Source organism: Spermophilus citellus (genome assembly GCF_964194105.1).
Source record: "Spermophilus citellus genome assembly, contig: SCAFFOLD_130, whole genome shotgun sequence".
Classification (NCBI taxonomy): Eukaryota; Metazoa; Chordata; class Mammalia; order Rodentia; family Sciuridae; genus Spermophilus; species Spermophilus citellus.
The window spans coordinates 1,155,703-1,171,617 of NW_027672818.1; the positions used below are offsets into that span (position 1 = coordinate 1,155,703).

At 44.9% G+C, this 15,915-nt stretch overlaps 1 protein-coding gene across 1 annotated transcript; it reads right to left on the minus strand.

Moving 5' to 3' along the window:
• Positions 1 to 1,318: 1,318 nt before the first annotated feature.
• LOC308640564 (uncharacterized protein) lies at positions 1,319 to 15,600 on the minus strand (the record flags this gene model as incomplete). The annotated part of the gene is made up of 6 exons (XM_081312425.1): positions 1,319 to 1,728; positions 3,049 to 3,152; positions 9,271 to 9,398; positions 9,587 to 9,794; positions 15,265 to 15,363; positions 15,513 to 15,600. The coding sequence occupies 6 exons, from the start codon at positions 15,598 to 15,600 to the stop codon at positions 1,483 to 1,485; spliced, it is 873 nt and encodes a 290-aa protein (XP_081168551.1). The 3' UTR covers positions 1,319 to 1,482.
• Between the last annotated feature and the right edge of the window lie 315 nt (positions 15,601 to 15,915).

Genomic DNA, 15,915 nt, shown 5'->3' on the forward strand with positions numbered 1-15,915 from the left:
CTGGATTCTCCTCTTCTTCTCTTTACTTCCTGACTGCCATGTAGTAAGAAATGTTGATCTACCACATGGTCCTCACCATGAGGTACTACCTCACCACAGGCCCAGAAAATTTTGGTCATGTGACCATGAAATACCTTAGATCTAATCAGAGATATTGATAAATTATTGTATAACGGTGTGTTAAGAATTGTAATGCAAAATAAATAAATTTAAAAAAGAAACCTCTGAAACTATGAGCCAAAGTAAACCTTTCCTCTATTTAATCTGATTATTTCAGGTATTTATTACAGTAATGAATAATGACTAATAGACTCACTGATGAGATTTCTGGGAACACTCTTCATGTTCTAAAACTGGTACAAATTCATTAAAATTTTTTAAATACCTCAGTTTTTATAATTTTATTAGGTACAAGAATGTTTTATAAACTGACTGGTGATATGTTTTGTTTTATTGGTGTATTGCTTATATAGATAGATGTGAGTTTTGCATCTTTCCTCTTCCTCCTCTCCTCCTCCTCCTCTTCTTCCTCCTCCTCCTTCTTTTTTTTTTTTTGAATGTAGGATGGAATTCCAGAACTTAGTTGAAAAGATGACTTGATAACTGTGACAGAGAAAGTTACTGCTAAAAAACAAAACAAAACAATAACAACAACAACAAAAAAACAATGGGAAACTACATTTTCCACCTCCCTTACAGTCAAACAGGCTTTAAATAGAAATAAATACACTGTATTAAGCCTCTGAGAACTGTGACAGCTATAATTAATTACCCTTATTAAAACCAATGCCAAGATGAAACTCCTGAAGCCACAATTCAATGATAATAAGAGATTATTCTAGCTTACCAAAACTAGAATCATCCTGTCTACAAGTGTTTCTGTATATGTACATGTTTCCATTTCTGTGTGTGAACAACGTGACCATCAACCCAGATATATAAGACCCAATTTACGGATATTTTCATGACATTTCCTAACCTCTTATGTTTTCTTGGATTCTGTAGTTGCAAAATTATGAACTCAAGGACCTTCCTTGAGTGCCTGCTCTAAAATTTGACTTATTCCAAATACTAGCATTGTGGTACTTACCTATAGTCCCAGCTGTGGGAGGCTGAAACAGGAGAATCTCTTGCACCCAGAAATCTGAGGCAAGGCTGGACAACACAGTGTGATTCCATCCAGAAATACACTATAGAGGCAAACACAAAACAACAAGTAAGTCACAGTGGCTTTGCAACCAAACAGGCCTGCCTCAAACCTCAAAGCTGCTCTTATGATCTGTGGGCTCTAACCCTCCCCAAAATAACCCAACCTTGATATACACTTTGAACAAGGCAACAGCTAGGTCAAGTTGAATGGTAAGTGCTTCGGTGTTATCTAAATTGATAGGAAGGAAGGATTCAAAAGCTATGAGTATAGTGCTTACAGGGACAACTGTGGCCCCAGAGTACATGGGTCACAGAGGTCACACCAGAGGTCCATTACCTATAGCGGAAGAGGTCTCTGGACATGGAGGGCAACTTAGAAGGATCTACTGGCCTGGGCAAAAAGTGAGTGAATTTCTGGTGCCGTTTAGTCCTGTATCCCTCCCGGGGTGAGCCGTCTTTATTCAGGGCCACATAATACTGTCTCTCTGAGTCCGAGTGTTTGTACAAGGTGGACACATAGGTGTCGTACCAGTTTTCTTCAAACTGTTCCCGGAAAACACATTCACGTGTGAGTTTCTTCTGTGAGGGTGAGAAAACAAAGCAGAACCCATTATATAACCATTTTCCCCCATCCCAGCTTGCTGGTAGAGAAACCCTGAAATATCAATAGCACAATGACATTAGAAAATTTCAGTCCACTTGCCCTGTATTACTGAGATATCTGTCTTCCAAAAAGCACAAAATACACCTAACTATGTCTCCTTCATCCTTTTTCATGAGCCACACAAAAATGTTTTTGGTGAGACCTTTCCTGAAGGAAGGAAAGTAGAGGAGATGGCCTCAGCTGGCTCTTAGAGCCTGAGAATTTCTGTTATGGCTTTCTAAAGCCCTGCTGGCACCCACTGAGCATTCTCCCTACTTAGGGCTAATAGCATTCAAATCCATTGAGATTACAGTTAACCATGTCCACTGACAGGCAAAGGCCTTGGATCTATATAAAGCTCCATGGGAGGTGAGCTGTGATCTCTCCTAATGAAGGGTCTCAGGCCTGTCAGTTGGAAAGCTCAGAAAAGATCTCCTTGAAAAGCTCCTCCAATCTGGCTACTTCAAGCTGGCAGCTCCTGGGTCTCTTGCCTCTGTCCCTTCTCATACTTGATCCGGCCACCATACTATTTGCTGGGGTTGCCAATACCGAGTGCTGGGGACAGGCCTATCTCTTAGGTGTCAGGGAAAAATGTGTTCTTATTCCATGGGGTGTAGGCAGCCAGAAAGCATGCTATGTGACTCAAAAGTGTAAGCCAGGAGTTGGGATTCCCTGAAAGGGTTAAGGTCAGCAAAGTCACTTACCATTCCCCAGTGCTGGGCTAGCTTCCAGAACAGAGAAAATGTACTACAGCCATCCCAGTCCTACTGAGGGGCTCAGAGCTGTCACCAGAGCCTGGAACCCTCATTCTTCATTTGTTTGTTTCATTTGGCCTTTGGGACTCAGCTAAAGCAATCTGGAAATCAGGGACTGTGTTTTTAACCCCAGATCCTCATTTTGAAGGCCAGCTCTTCTACTGCCTATTTTTGTGTCTGCTACTCCTCTGGGTATACATTAAAAGTGAGACGTGCTCCTTGGGAAGGTTAATGTCCTAAACCCTGGCCATCTACTGACAGACCGGCACAGCTTACTGTTCTCATCAGAGCAGCTGGCCCTCCAATGGAAATAGTGAGGCAAACATATCACAGAAAAGCTTATGTTTGGTGGGGGGCTGCCAAGATGTAACAAGGATACACTAATCCTTTACAGTTGACAAAAATGTTTTCAAGTGCTAGATACAATTTTTATCCTTTTGCCTTACATTGTCCAAATGCTGGTGGAAATAGCTTCTGAGGGAAAGAAAACCTGAAACTTACTGATCCATAGAGTTCTCCTCGTTCATTCATTCCTAGGCATAGGCCAGAGTCCACTCCCCGGATGCTGATCAGTCCCACAGCCAGACTAATAAACTCCAGAATTCCTAGAGCAAAAAAAGAATGTCATTCTGTTACTAACATCAAATTGAGAGAAAGCTATTCAGGTGGCAGGAGCTACCAGTCATTTATTCCCAAATGGAGGCCAGCCCTAGGTGCCTTTGGTGAATTACCAGATGAAACTATCTTTTGCTACAAGAATGAAACCTTGGAGAAGGTGCTTATAGTCTCTCTGAGCCTCAATTTTTCCATGCTTAAAATGGGGAAAACAATGTCTGCCTCTATTTAACATTCTTAGGCACATTTTTGTATGTTTATTTTGTGGTGCTGAGGATTGAACCCAGGTCCTCGAGCATGCTGGGTAAGTGCTCTACCATTGAACTATATCCCCAACCTCTTAGGTCTATTATGAGGAAGAGACCATGAGTAACTTTGGCTACAGAAGCTCCATAATTATAAGATGCTATTGCTATCAAAAACCACCCATTTTGCTGGGCAGTGGTGCATGCCTGTAATCCCAGCAACTTGGGAGTCTAAGGCAGGGAAATCATAAATTCAAAGCCAGCCTCAGCAAGTTAGTGAGGCCTTAAGCAACCTAGTTAGACCCTGTCTCAAAATAAAAACTAAAAAGGGCTGAGGATGTGGTTCAGTGGTTTATTGCCCCTGGGTTCAATCCCTGGTGCTGAAACAAACAAACAAACAAAACAACACCCATTTTAAGAACCAGGAAGGCAGGCAGCTTTCTCAATGTAAGAATGAGGCCAGGTTTCTTTATCATTCCCAAAGTCACTTCCCTCATCCCCAGAGTGCACAGCATTACCTTGCTGTCCTCTAGGCTGAACTTGTTTTGCACCCTCTCAGCTCCCATGTACTTCAAGCCACATGAGGCTGTCAACTGCCTGTAGCTGACTCTAACAAAGGCCACACAGGCCACTAACTTTGCTCCCCCTGCTTATGTCAGGAGACAAAACTTGGCCTCATGAGAACTTTCTTCTAAGTGCAGGCCCAAGCTGACAAGCCTGCCATTTATCCCTTCTCTCTTGAGAATTTTGTCTATCCACAGCAGAGTTGGCAGGTAGTACTGGACTTCATACTGATTTGAGATGTTGTAACTTTAAGGGGAAAGGGAAGAAATTCAGAAATGTACTTCTAGCTGACAAGGTTAGAGGTGAATATTTTTTAATGATTTTGTTTGCCCCCAGGAGGAGAAAAAATCAAACACCAAGAGGGTGAAAGGACCCAGAAATGAAATCCTGGTGATACTGAAGACTTCACATATTTGTCCTAACATACTGTAGTACATTTATCTACTGGATATAGACATAATAATCAACTACACTGTCCTTGGATATTCCTGTCTCTAACTACTACAGTTTTCAACATTTTAAAGATCAGAAATTTGATACAGATTGTCTGAGGCATCCAAAGGTATGAAGTAAGCTCATATCTAGCTGTCTTTCATTTCAGAAGTGTTTTTTTTTTTTTTTGGTACCAGGAAATTGAACCCAAGGCTGCTTAACCAGTAAGTCACATCACCAGACCATTTTATTTTTTATTTTGAGACAGATCCTCACTAAATTGTTGAGTCTGGCATTAAATTTATAATCTTCCTGCCTCAGCCTCAGGAGTTGCTGGGATTACAGGTATGTGCCACCATGCCCAGCTCAAGAATGCAATTCTTAAAGGTAATAGAATTCATAGTATTCTATGTAATCTACATAGCAGGAGGAATCAATTTCATAAAAATAAAAAATTGTAAGTGGTTAATTTGGAGGTTTGAAAATCCATTTGGAGGTCTCTTCTAGAGCTCTAGTGACTTGGTCTGGTGGGTGGAGTGTTTCAGGCAATGCGGCTCTGGGGGCACATGTTTCCACACCAAGCCAGATCTATTCCAAGGACATAAAGTTCTACTGCTGCCAGTCTATAGGACTTAGGTTTTGGCCTTTGGTGTCTTGCATTGAAATCCTCTGAGTTTAATTCCCAGTCTGCCTGCTACTAACTATTACAGTTCAAAGAAAGGAGTCTTGGGAAAAGAGATTGACACATAATGGTAGAAGGGAAGGGAAAATAGCTAGTTCTAAGCAGGGGGTTGAAACTGATTTAACACATCCAAATCTCCAGTTGTATCTCACAAGATTCTGCCTTAATTAACATTTTAATAAATGAATTGTAAGAAGTCATAGGTGGATTGCTTATCCTAGTTCCAGAAGACATGCAGCTGAGAGGGATGACTCAATCAAGATCCAAAGAAATTTCAAGAGTGTGGAAAAATGGGTTGTCTTCAACAAAATAAGCTCAATTGGAATCAATATAAAGTCCTGCCCCGTGGTCCAAAACCAATTTCCCGAGGTGTTTGTGTTGGGGTTTTGTTAAGGGAGGGTAAGCTTCAAGTGCTGATAGTTGAAATTAACCATACTCCGTAGCTCATGGCCTATTATTATAATTGGTGTGTACAAGGGCTTTTCAGTTACCTATTTCTTTTTATTTATTTATTTTGCAGTACTGGGGATCGAACCCAGAGCCTTGTGCACGCTAGGCAAGCACTCATTAATTGAGCTGCATCCTCAGCCCTATCTATTTCTTTTTATCTCCAAACACTACTCTTATTCACCTCCTCTCTCCAGGCAACCACATCTATTTTCTTGAAAACATGTACTGTCATTTTGTGTTTGTTATATATTTTTTAAAATTTGCACTGGGGATTGAATCCAGGGTCTCAAGCATTCTATGTGCATTTTATTTATATGCAAGCCTGCCCATCTCTATGATGGGGAGATGTGGCTCAGCAAAGCATATGCAACAATGGCTTAAGAGATTTGATTGAACTAAGTATGCTTAGAATGATGGGTGATTAACAGGATTATTAAAAAGCTAATAAAAACTGGTGATATAAAAATTAAAAATCATTTAAAAGCTAATCTAAAAAATGTGATCTAAGGCTGCATTGAGAGAGGTCTAGTGACTAGCATAAAGGAGGGTATTGCCCCCCACTAATCTGCTCTGCCTCAACTATATCACATTGAGTTCTACTTGTTCTATTGCGTTTAGAGGTGAATATGGAAAAACAGGAGCATGTTCAAAGTAGAGTAGCCAGTATAGCAATGAAATTAGAAACCGGGTCATGATTCAGTTCTGGGTGCTAAACTCTGAGGGCCACCAACTAACTGGAGCCTTTAGTTCTTTGCTTTGCTCAGGCAGATTACTTCCGAGCTTCAAGTCTTAGTTCCCTCATTCTCTAAGTATCTCATGTCTCTGACTACCCTGAGCTCATTAAGTAGCAGAGGGCAGCTTGTGATCTCACCACCCAAGACCTGGTGTGAGAACAAATCATGAAACCAAGAGGTGTGGCCATTTGAGTCACCACAGTTTTTCTCCAACTCTCTGTTCATCCTAATGCCAAAGGACAGATCATACAGGAAGTCACTTGGGTTGCATCCAGTAACAGGGGTCTCCAACAGCTGGAATCATCCCTGCCCAGCTGTCTTTGGGCATCATTTCCCTTTGCCAACTTTCCTATTAGCTGGATTCAGACTGTGGGAACCCAGTGGCACATGATGATGGAACAGATATTTCTAAACCTTCTCCTGAATTCCAGCCAGCATGAAAGGGGAGAGAAAACAAGCCATTTTCATATTTTCCCAGCTACAGCTGGACAGGGGTGTTAACAGCAAAGCGTTGAAGTAAAGTATTAAGTAGAAAAAGTTTGTCTTCAGTTCTCTTACCCTTTAAAGGTCCAGGACCTCCCTCTACTCTGCCTCATCTTGACCTCCATCTCAGGATCTACCCTTTTCTTGACAATTTCCAGGCTCTTCTCTTCTTATACCTCTCTCCCCAGGCCCTCACTCAAACCTGATCTGTCCTGGGCCCCACTGCTTCAGAACCTAGCTAGATGTGCCATTTAATCTGGTTCCACGATTTGCCTGAGCTCCCTCAGCCATCCTTTCAGACTTTCAGGGCCAAGACAGTGCTGCCTTGGCATCTTGCCAAATAAAAACCAGATCGCTCAAAAACCAAAGCAGCTGCATAAGCCTGCTCCATCCCACCTGGCAGGGGGCCTTTCCTGCAGCCTGGCTCCCAAGTCCTGCTCTGCCAGTTCACAGGTGCCCCTCAGGAATGTCAGGATCCCTATGAACCTCATACACACACTACCAGCCAGGCAAGGATTGAAATACTCCTGCTACTGATTGCAGATGGAGAACAGGGAGCATATGCTGTGCCAACAGGTTATTATTTGGAGTCGAGGCTGCTCTTGGGCTCAGCCTGACTCATTCTGAACACATGGATTCCAGGGTAATCCTTGGGGGCCCTGCTCTCCAATTACAACAAATAGCTATTTACTTTACATGGCCTTTGGAGACTACCTCCTCCCCCCGAGCAGAAATCTATAATATTTTATATCTTAAGTCTGGCCTACTTTACCCTGCTGGAATGTTGACTGCTAAAGCACTTATGGAATGTTAAAGTTTCGATTTATTGAATACCCTGGCTGATTAACTCAAACGTGGATGGAGGAGAGAGTTAGCAAACTCAAACACCACCTCTTTCTGTGCCAAAAGCTAAGCTGAGAAGGAGTGTGTGTGTGTTTGAAAGTTGGCAGGGGAGGTTACAAAAAGACAGCTTTGACCAGTTATCATTTCCTTTACAGGAAATATATGCAACTGCCAGGAAGTCAGGGAAGGAGGAAAGGGAAAAGGTGATGCAGAGGTGGTCTCAAGAACGAGGGGGGGTGTTGCAGAAAATATGAATATGAGAATGAATTTTAAAGGCAAAACCAAAAATGAAGCAGTCAGTTAAGCAGCAGTGAAAACATCCCTTTCCCTGCCAGTTTTATTTCCTTTGGTTTCTCCTTAAACTTAACACCCTTAGCAGGCCTGGGAGATGAAAAGAAATCAAGATGTGTCTTTAGGGAGGTAATTAAAGACCACTTATCCCAAGAGCCTATTACTGATTTATATTGACCTTGTAGGTTATTGGGTTCAGCTCAGCCACAGAGTCAGACAAATGCTTATAGCTGCTGGGAGCTGTATTCATAGTTTCTCTTTCATTGCCCTCACACTTCATTTCTCCATTATTTTGTGACTTTTCTGATATATATGCATATATATATATATATATATATATATATATATATATACATTTTTTTCTTTTATATACTAATAATTCCATGATTTTTAGGCCATTTCTGGGAGCCTTTGAGGTCAGGGTGGGAGTCCCATTCCTTATGAAGAGGAACAAAAGGGGACTGCAAAATCACAAGCCATGGAAGGGAAAGGAGCCAAGTTAACACTCCCTTTTTTTCCCACCCCACCTTATCACCCTTTTGAGGACCTGCTGCAAGTTTATACAGACACCTGCATCCCTCCATTACCCCTCCCAACCTACTGTACTCCAGCTCTGTTTGAGTGCATTTATCCAAGATGACATAGACCTCATTAGGGTTCTTGCCCGCTCCCAGCAAGGAAGACCAACCCTGGTTCTAAGTTGTTTGCTAGGCTTGGCCTTACCCAGAGACTGGCCCCCATGGCGCCCCCCCCCCCATTTTACTGGGCACACCGGATGCAGCTCTGGAAAGGCATGGAGAATAGGAGAATGGGGAGATTTGGAGGTGGGGGAGGGTGGGAAAAAGGGAACCATGTCATGCTTGAAGGTAGGCAGAGCCTCTTGCTGGCTAAGAGAACATACCCTTCTTGGATCATAGGGATCTTGGGAGGAAGTAGAGGGCAATAGGGGATGGGGGGAGGAGGAAAGGTGTGACAACGTAGTGGAGAATAGGAAGTCCAAAATAAAAATGGAAAATGACTGAGGAGGGTACACATTTGCTTAGAAACCTAGTAACCTCTGTCCCAGATCAAGGTTTATATTAATTGTATAATTAGTTCTATCTGTGAGACAGGCAGCTGTGTCCTTTCAAGAATCTGCATAGTGGCAGGCAGGCAGAGACAATCCTGGGTGGAGGTTAGATACCTCCTGTCCTAGGTCTAAGGGACACCTGTTTCTGGGTCTGGGAGGGAGCTCAGTAAAATTTGCTCCCTGAAGCAAGGAGTCCAGAGATAGTTCTAGGCAAAAGCTGCCCCAGAACTTGTGCCCTTACATGATGGACACCGCGAAGTTTTTCCTAGATTCCTGACCCCCAGCTCATGGTGTGCTGCCCGGACTGGCTCCTACCCTGAGCAGAGCAACCCCGAGGCAGACAGGTGCCCTGGATGCTCGGTTCCTGCCAGCCAAAAGTGATCCGGGCTTCGGTCGCCTGTCCACCACGCCCATGGCCCACCCAGGCTCCTGCTCCTGGCAATCATCCGCTACAGGCCTGCTGCTCTCGAGGCTCCGCCCGCGCTGCAGTCACGGTCGGACCTCCTAGTAAAGAGCTCCTACTCCTCTCCCAGCTCCACCTGCTTTCGTCGGAGGCTCAGCATCCAGCTCCCAGAAGGAGCCCCTAGCTCCTAGGGGAGGGAGGGTGGAATGGGGAAAGGAGAGGCCGCACCGCAAGGCGCCTCCGCCCCCTCTTGAGAGCGTCCAAAGGGTGCGGGGCTCCCGGACACCGCGCGGCTCAGGTCCGCGCCGTCGCGTCCCGCCTCGACGGGCCCTGGCGGCACTAAGCCAGGGGCGGTCCGCGGGCCCCAAGCCGGAGCCCAGAGCCCTCAGCTCCCCAGCTCGCCGTCCGCCCGCCTCCCGTTCCTCCCGGCCGCGTCCTCACCGAAGACAGTCCTGGCCAGCTTTTGTGTACACAATACAATCTTGATTTAATTTTATTTAAAATTTGAGTTGGTGGTCTTTTGTGTTTTGGTTTAACATTAACCTTTTTTTTAACGTCACTGTAAATAAAACCAAAGAACACAACAAAACTCCTGTAAATGAGCCAGATGCATAAAAATAGTCATTCTTTACTGAAAACACAGTATTCATTATAGAAATGATATAAGCTTAAAATTAAGAGATATCTCAAATATCAAGTGAGTTTAGGAGTTAGAAATTTTTTCTTTCAGAATATAGGTAGTAAAATAGGACAAAAGAGAAAATGTGAAGCATAAATATATTAAGTAATATGCAAAAAATCACCAAAATATTTATTACAAAAAAATCATATCTACAGAAATGGTTCAAAAGAAGCAGTCTTTTTGTCAGGAATAAACATTTGGACAGGAATGGAAGGTTTGGTTCTCTTTTTAAGTAGTTTTACTCCTAGTGAATAATTTTTACACTATTTCTGCATTTTACTGGTTGGAATTAATTATAATTCATATATCTGCAAAAAAGGTACTGAATGCAGAAAAATATTATTGCTCATGTTTAAATCACCTCCATTATTTGATCTTTCCCTTTTTAAACCAAAAATCTGCATAAAACCATCTCTTAATAAATATCTCTATCTGTGTATATTAGCAACAAGTAAGTTATAAAATTTGCTATGATCACTTGTCTCTTCATGTACTTAAAGACTATGAATTTCCTATTTAGCACTTAGGTATAATTGTCTATGATGTTCTATAGTTATTTATGTCTCTATGCCAAGTTTTATACCAAGCTCTTAGTATGTGCCTTAATTACTCTGTGTAGCATTGTACGATTTATGTCTTATTTGTGACACTTTGTTCTCAGAACTGTGTCCAAAGGGAAATATATACAAAATGATTATCCAGGAAAAAAAAAAACTTATTCAATATTATATTTTCTTTTATATTTATTTATATATTTATGTATACATATTTTTTATTATTTAGAAACACCCTTTGGTCTGAAACTACAGTGATACTAGTGTATTTTAGCTTAAATTGGTTGTGAGAATCAAACTAACAAGACTCTTATCTGTGTTGGGTGGTGATTTCTGCAACCTCAGGAACGTAGTGAATAATAGCAGAAATAAATAAATAACTCTTTAGTTTGAGGCAGAACCATCAAACTAGATGATGTTTTGCTTCAGCTTTCTATTTTGATTATTAGAAACATACCTTTAAATTTACATGGAACACTTTTGGAATTCTGTTCTGTTAGTTCTTCTAAAAAAATCAATGAAACTGAAAAATAATGCAGGAAAGATAAATAATTAATTTCAAACAATTCATTTCTTAAAATAAATAAGTTTTTTAAATCACCAAAATTTCTGAAAAGTTAGAAAAGTTGAAAGCTTTAGAAATATCCTAAGGCAATTTCTCTTTTTCTCAGAACACTAGACTATATCTCCAACTCATTCATCTCTAGAGTTGGACTGTGTGCAAATATGAAAAAAAAGTACTAAGATGCCCCAAATGGCTTATAAGTTTTAGAATCCTGAAAGGAGCTCAAATCTGCCATTTTTCTAATTTACAAAATACAAAATCTTAAATTTGTATACTTAACAAACATTTGCAGAAGTGTAATTCAAAATGACCTAAAAAAATGAAAATATCATTGAAGGACTGACCCACTGAACATGAGGGACTTATAATATTGAATCCCTTATATTAAATGTCTTTTTATCATTGTCAAAATTTTCCATATTTATATTATCAATATATTAATCAAAATTTTATGCATTTAATAACAATTATCTAATTTCCTATTCTATTTAGTCTATTAAAAATTAGTAGTAATTAATATTAATAAATTAATTCTCCTTGTTAAAGTATGAAACATATACTTTAAAAGCTATGGCTATAGCAAGTGAAAAATCTAGCCTAATTTCCTTTTAAAATTGGGAGCCATCTCATCACAAAGGCATTAAAAGTTAATTTCAAAAGCTGTCATCTTAAAATCAGAGCTGGAGTGGCCGGCCTGGCTTGCAGCTGCTCCTTCCCTCTCGTCTGTATTTAATCTCTCTCCATCCTGATCATCCAATCCTGCTGAGACCCATACTTCACAAATCCATCCTTATACCTTCAAGGCTATTAAGTCTTATTTTATGTGTCCTGATTTGAACTGCGTTTCTAAAACTCCTGGAGGTGAATGTCCTTAAGAGAACAACTCCCTCCCAGACACCTGCCACACAGGCCTAGACTGAGGGTCTGCTGGAGGACCCGCACTTCCGCAAAGATGGGTGAGGCAGAGCTGGTTGCCTAGCAACCCTGCCTCAGGACCACAGTGGGGAGCCTTCCCTGCAGGAGGCCCGCTGTAGGAATATGAGATTCTGGCAACACGGAAGGGAAAAATCCTTTATAGATATCATACTCAAACCCAAGAAAGTGGGCGTCTTAAGCTCCCTTGGGTTAGCAGTGCATGTGCCTTATGAGTTGCGTTGACTTTACAAGGAAAGCATCTGGATGTAACCACTTGTTTATATGGATTCAGAGGATCGGCCTCTCAGAACCTCCCTTCTGATATTTCAGATGACACCAGGACATTATCTGTGGGTGGGCAGAAGTGGTGCAGGGCAGAGCTTGTCTCTGATACAGAGCCACTCTGAGGAGAAACAGAGACATTCCAAGGCCCATAGTGGCTGCCCACACTGGCTGAGGGAGGTGCTCACTCATTCCACAGGGCAGAGCTCAGGGGTGCACTTCCCTCTTCCCTAGCGAGGACTTGGACTCTCCACTCTTCCCTGTCAACGTCCCACAGGTGGCTAAAGGCAGGGTAGGAACTTGGCATCCCTAGCCCCATCTCCACATGTCCCCCTGGGACTCCAGGCAGGACGGGTCTGCTGGAGAACACCTCATGATGAGTCAAAGAAGGTGGCTGTCCCCCTGCCTGACCAGTCCAGATCTCCACAACAGGCCACCCCTGTGTCAATCAGCCTCTCGTCACTGTGAGCAAAACACCTGACAAGGAGGAGGTTTTGACCCTCCTTGGTCCTCTCTGGAACTGCGATGGTGACCTTCCCATGAGGGGGCTTCATCTGTATTAAGCGGGTGTTGGTGTCCAGGCCCAGGCAGGCGGAGCCCAGGGTGCCTGCACTCCTAATGAACTTTCCCTTCTGATGCACTGAGGTCCATGGCCATACCCCTCACCGTACCTGGGCCCTGTGACCTGTCGGGAGTTGCCCACTGACCTTCCCTTCCAGACCTGCCTCTCCTGGGCTGCCTCGGTTCCCCCAGCATAGAGCACCTGTTGTTCTACAGGTGACTCACTGTCACTAAAGGCAGTTCAAAGACACCCTGTGTCATGGTGCACCTTCCCATGCCCACCACTACTACTACCTCAGGTGACCAAGGTCACCTGTTCCAGCAGCTGGAACAGCCCCAAGACTTGCCCCCTCCTCCCTCTGTAAACTCAGTGTCACAGCCAGCCCCCTGGGACAGTGTGAGGCAGTGCTGCCCTTTCTTCCTGGAGCAGTGCACTGATTAAAGTTCCTTTCCTGGTTGGCACTGTCACCGTCCCTGTTGGCTTTTGGGGCGAGTGGCCAGGCCTGAGTTCTTCGATCCCCAGAGTCAGTACCAGTGCCTCCTCAGAATGCCGGGAGACTGCTTGTCAGCCTGGTGCCCCCAGGGGAGCTGGAGTGGGGCACCAACCTGGAAAACAGTTCCACTCAGCTTCACAGGGACCTGTGCCAGCCTGGGCCTGACCCACGGGCCACAAGCTATGGCTGAAGGCCGCAGGTGGCCGTGTGGACGGTAGGTGCACCTTCAAGGGTCCTGTGCGAACTTGAGCACGACATCAGCGTACCAGTTGGGGTCACCAAGGAATCCTTTTCATGACTCTTCAAATACTCAGACACCGCCACACCGGTGGGTCACTCCTCTCAGGGGGGTGGGCGTGGTGCTGCTTCCTCAGGACACTGAGACGTGGTCAGTCCAGGCAGTGTCCATCTCTCCAGCAGGGGCTCCTCAGGAGGAACTTCTCCCTTTGCCCTTTCACCTCCCCTGCCCTCCCTCTGGCTGGCATTCCAAATCCTGGAGGGCAGGCCCCACTCAAGCAGCTAAGTGGCCCTCAGAGCCCTGAACATCCACAGAGCCCTGCACTGCCCTCCTTCCTTAGTCCTGGGCTAAACAGCTTTATTGTCATCAACTGACCCAAAGTGTGGAAATGACCCCCAGAAGATGAACGTGCGGAGAGAAAAGCCAGAAGCTGGCCGGGAGGGGGGCCCGGAGCACCCACAGAAGCCCAGGCCCCTGGCCAACTCCTGTGGCAGGGGGCCTCCCTGCCCCACTCCTCTGCTCTCCCTAGGAAGGCCTTCCTGCCCTCTCCACCCAAGAAGGGCTTTGTCACAGCACCCCGCTCCCTGAGCTGGCTCTCAGCTTGGCAATAGTGGCTTCCCGGCCTCACCCTCACCCATCCCTGGGCTACACTGGCCGGCAGGGGGATGGGGTGAGGAGGGACACTCCAGGACAGGATTCTCTCCCTCCCTTTTGTGAAGGCAAGTGGGGGTACTCGCTGAGTGGCCTCTCTGACCACCACGGGATGGCAGCAGCTGGGCTCAGGGGGCACGTGTGCAGGCGTGTCCTTCATTGCTCAGTGGGGAGGACATGGACCGGTGGTTCCTTCCACAGGGACACAGTTCAACTTCTTCCTGGGTCCAGCAGAGGGAGGATCACACCTGGAGCCTCCTAGGGGATGTAGAAGAGTGAGGTACAAGAGGTGGGCTATGCTGTAGCCTGCATAGATGATTTTTTGTGGCTTTTAAGTTAATTTTAAATCGACAGAAATCTAGATTCTATCAGTTGGTATTTCCCTCCCTCGGACTTGATCAGTTCTTGTTAAAACAAAATGGTGAAAGAACAGTCACAGGAAGAGGTCTGAGGAGTCTCAGGGATAACGGGTCCTCGGTGGACATCACAGAAATGAAGGTGAGGAAACAAATGGTCACACAGAGGATGACCTGGGAGAGCAAGGAACGGGATACCCGGGCTGCGGCCACTGGAGAGTGAGAGAGGCCTTGGGGCCCAGGCTCTTACTTTAAAGGGCACTAAAGGCTTGTAAGATGACTCTGTGAACTTTTCTACATTTGTGATCCTTAAACGATCGCTCTGGGTGACCAACACCTGACCTTCCTGGCCTCGGGCTGGAGCAGGCTCTGCTTTCTAGGAAGCTCCTCTCACGTCAGCTGTCACCGGGTGATTGGAACCAGCCAACGGCTAGGACTGTCTGTGTGACATGGGTATCACCTTTCCAGGAGTTCCAAGGTCCTATTCTGACCAAGCACAGCAAGGAACCCAGGCCTCAGCCTTGCACGTGGTGACGAAGGAAAGAGCAGAAGGTGAACTCAATCCCACTGATGTTGACTGCGCGGTGACAAACAGCCCAGAGCCTTACCTGCTGGTACCAAGTCACCGGGCAGTGTCAGCAGAGGGCTGAGCTCCCAGACGTGGTGAGGTGCGCTCATCCCCAGCTGGAACACCTGCCTGCTCCCACCTGGGAATCAGCAAGGGGGATGCACAGAGGGATTCTGAGGGTGTGTCATGTGTTCAGTGACCTGCACACAAATAGGTTCTCTGGCCTGTGTCACTTGCCCTCTTAACCAAACATGTAGTTGTGGTAAATTGGTGTGAGTTCACACCCACTGCTTACAGTAGTGGTGCCTTGAGATGCTGTGGAACCTGAGTTAGTGTCTCCTGAGCCACAGGTCCCTACGACCCAAGGTCGGGTCATCGTGAGCTTCCTGCGGCGGTCAGGTTAACATGTGCCTGCGTCAAGTGTGCTGGCCTTTAAACCCGCCTTGGACAACAGGGAACTAAAGCAGGACACTGGAGCTTGGCCCTCTGGCTGCAGAGTCTGCAGGCAGCGCCTCTGTACACTGCTTTCTCCCCGAGGCACGCACAGCCTCCTGCTCAGGAGGACTCAGCAGAACTCTGACTCTGTTCGTAGAGTCATTTTAAAACAAGAAAGCCACCAAATGAGAGAACCAGGCATGTAAGAGTGGCACTGGATAGACTGCAGAGAGAAACCGCTCACAAATTGATGGAG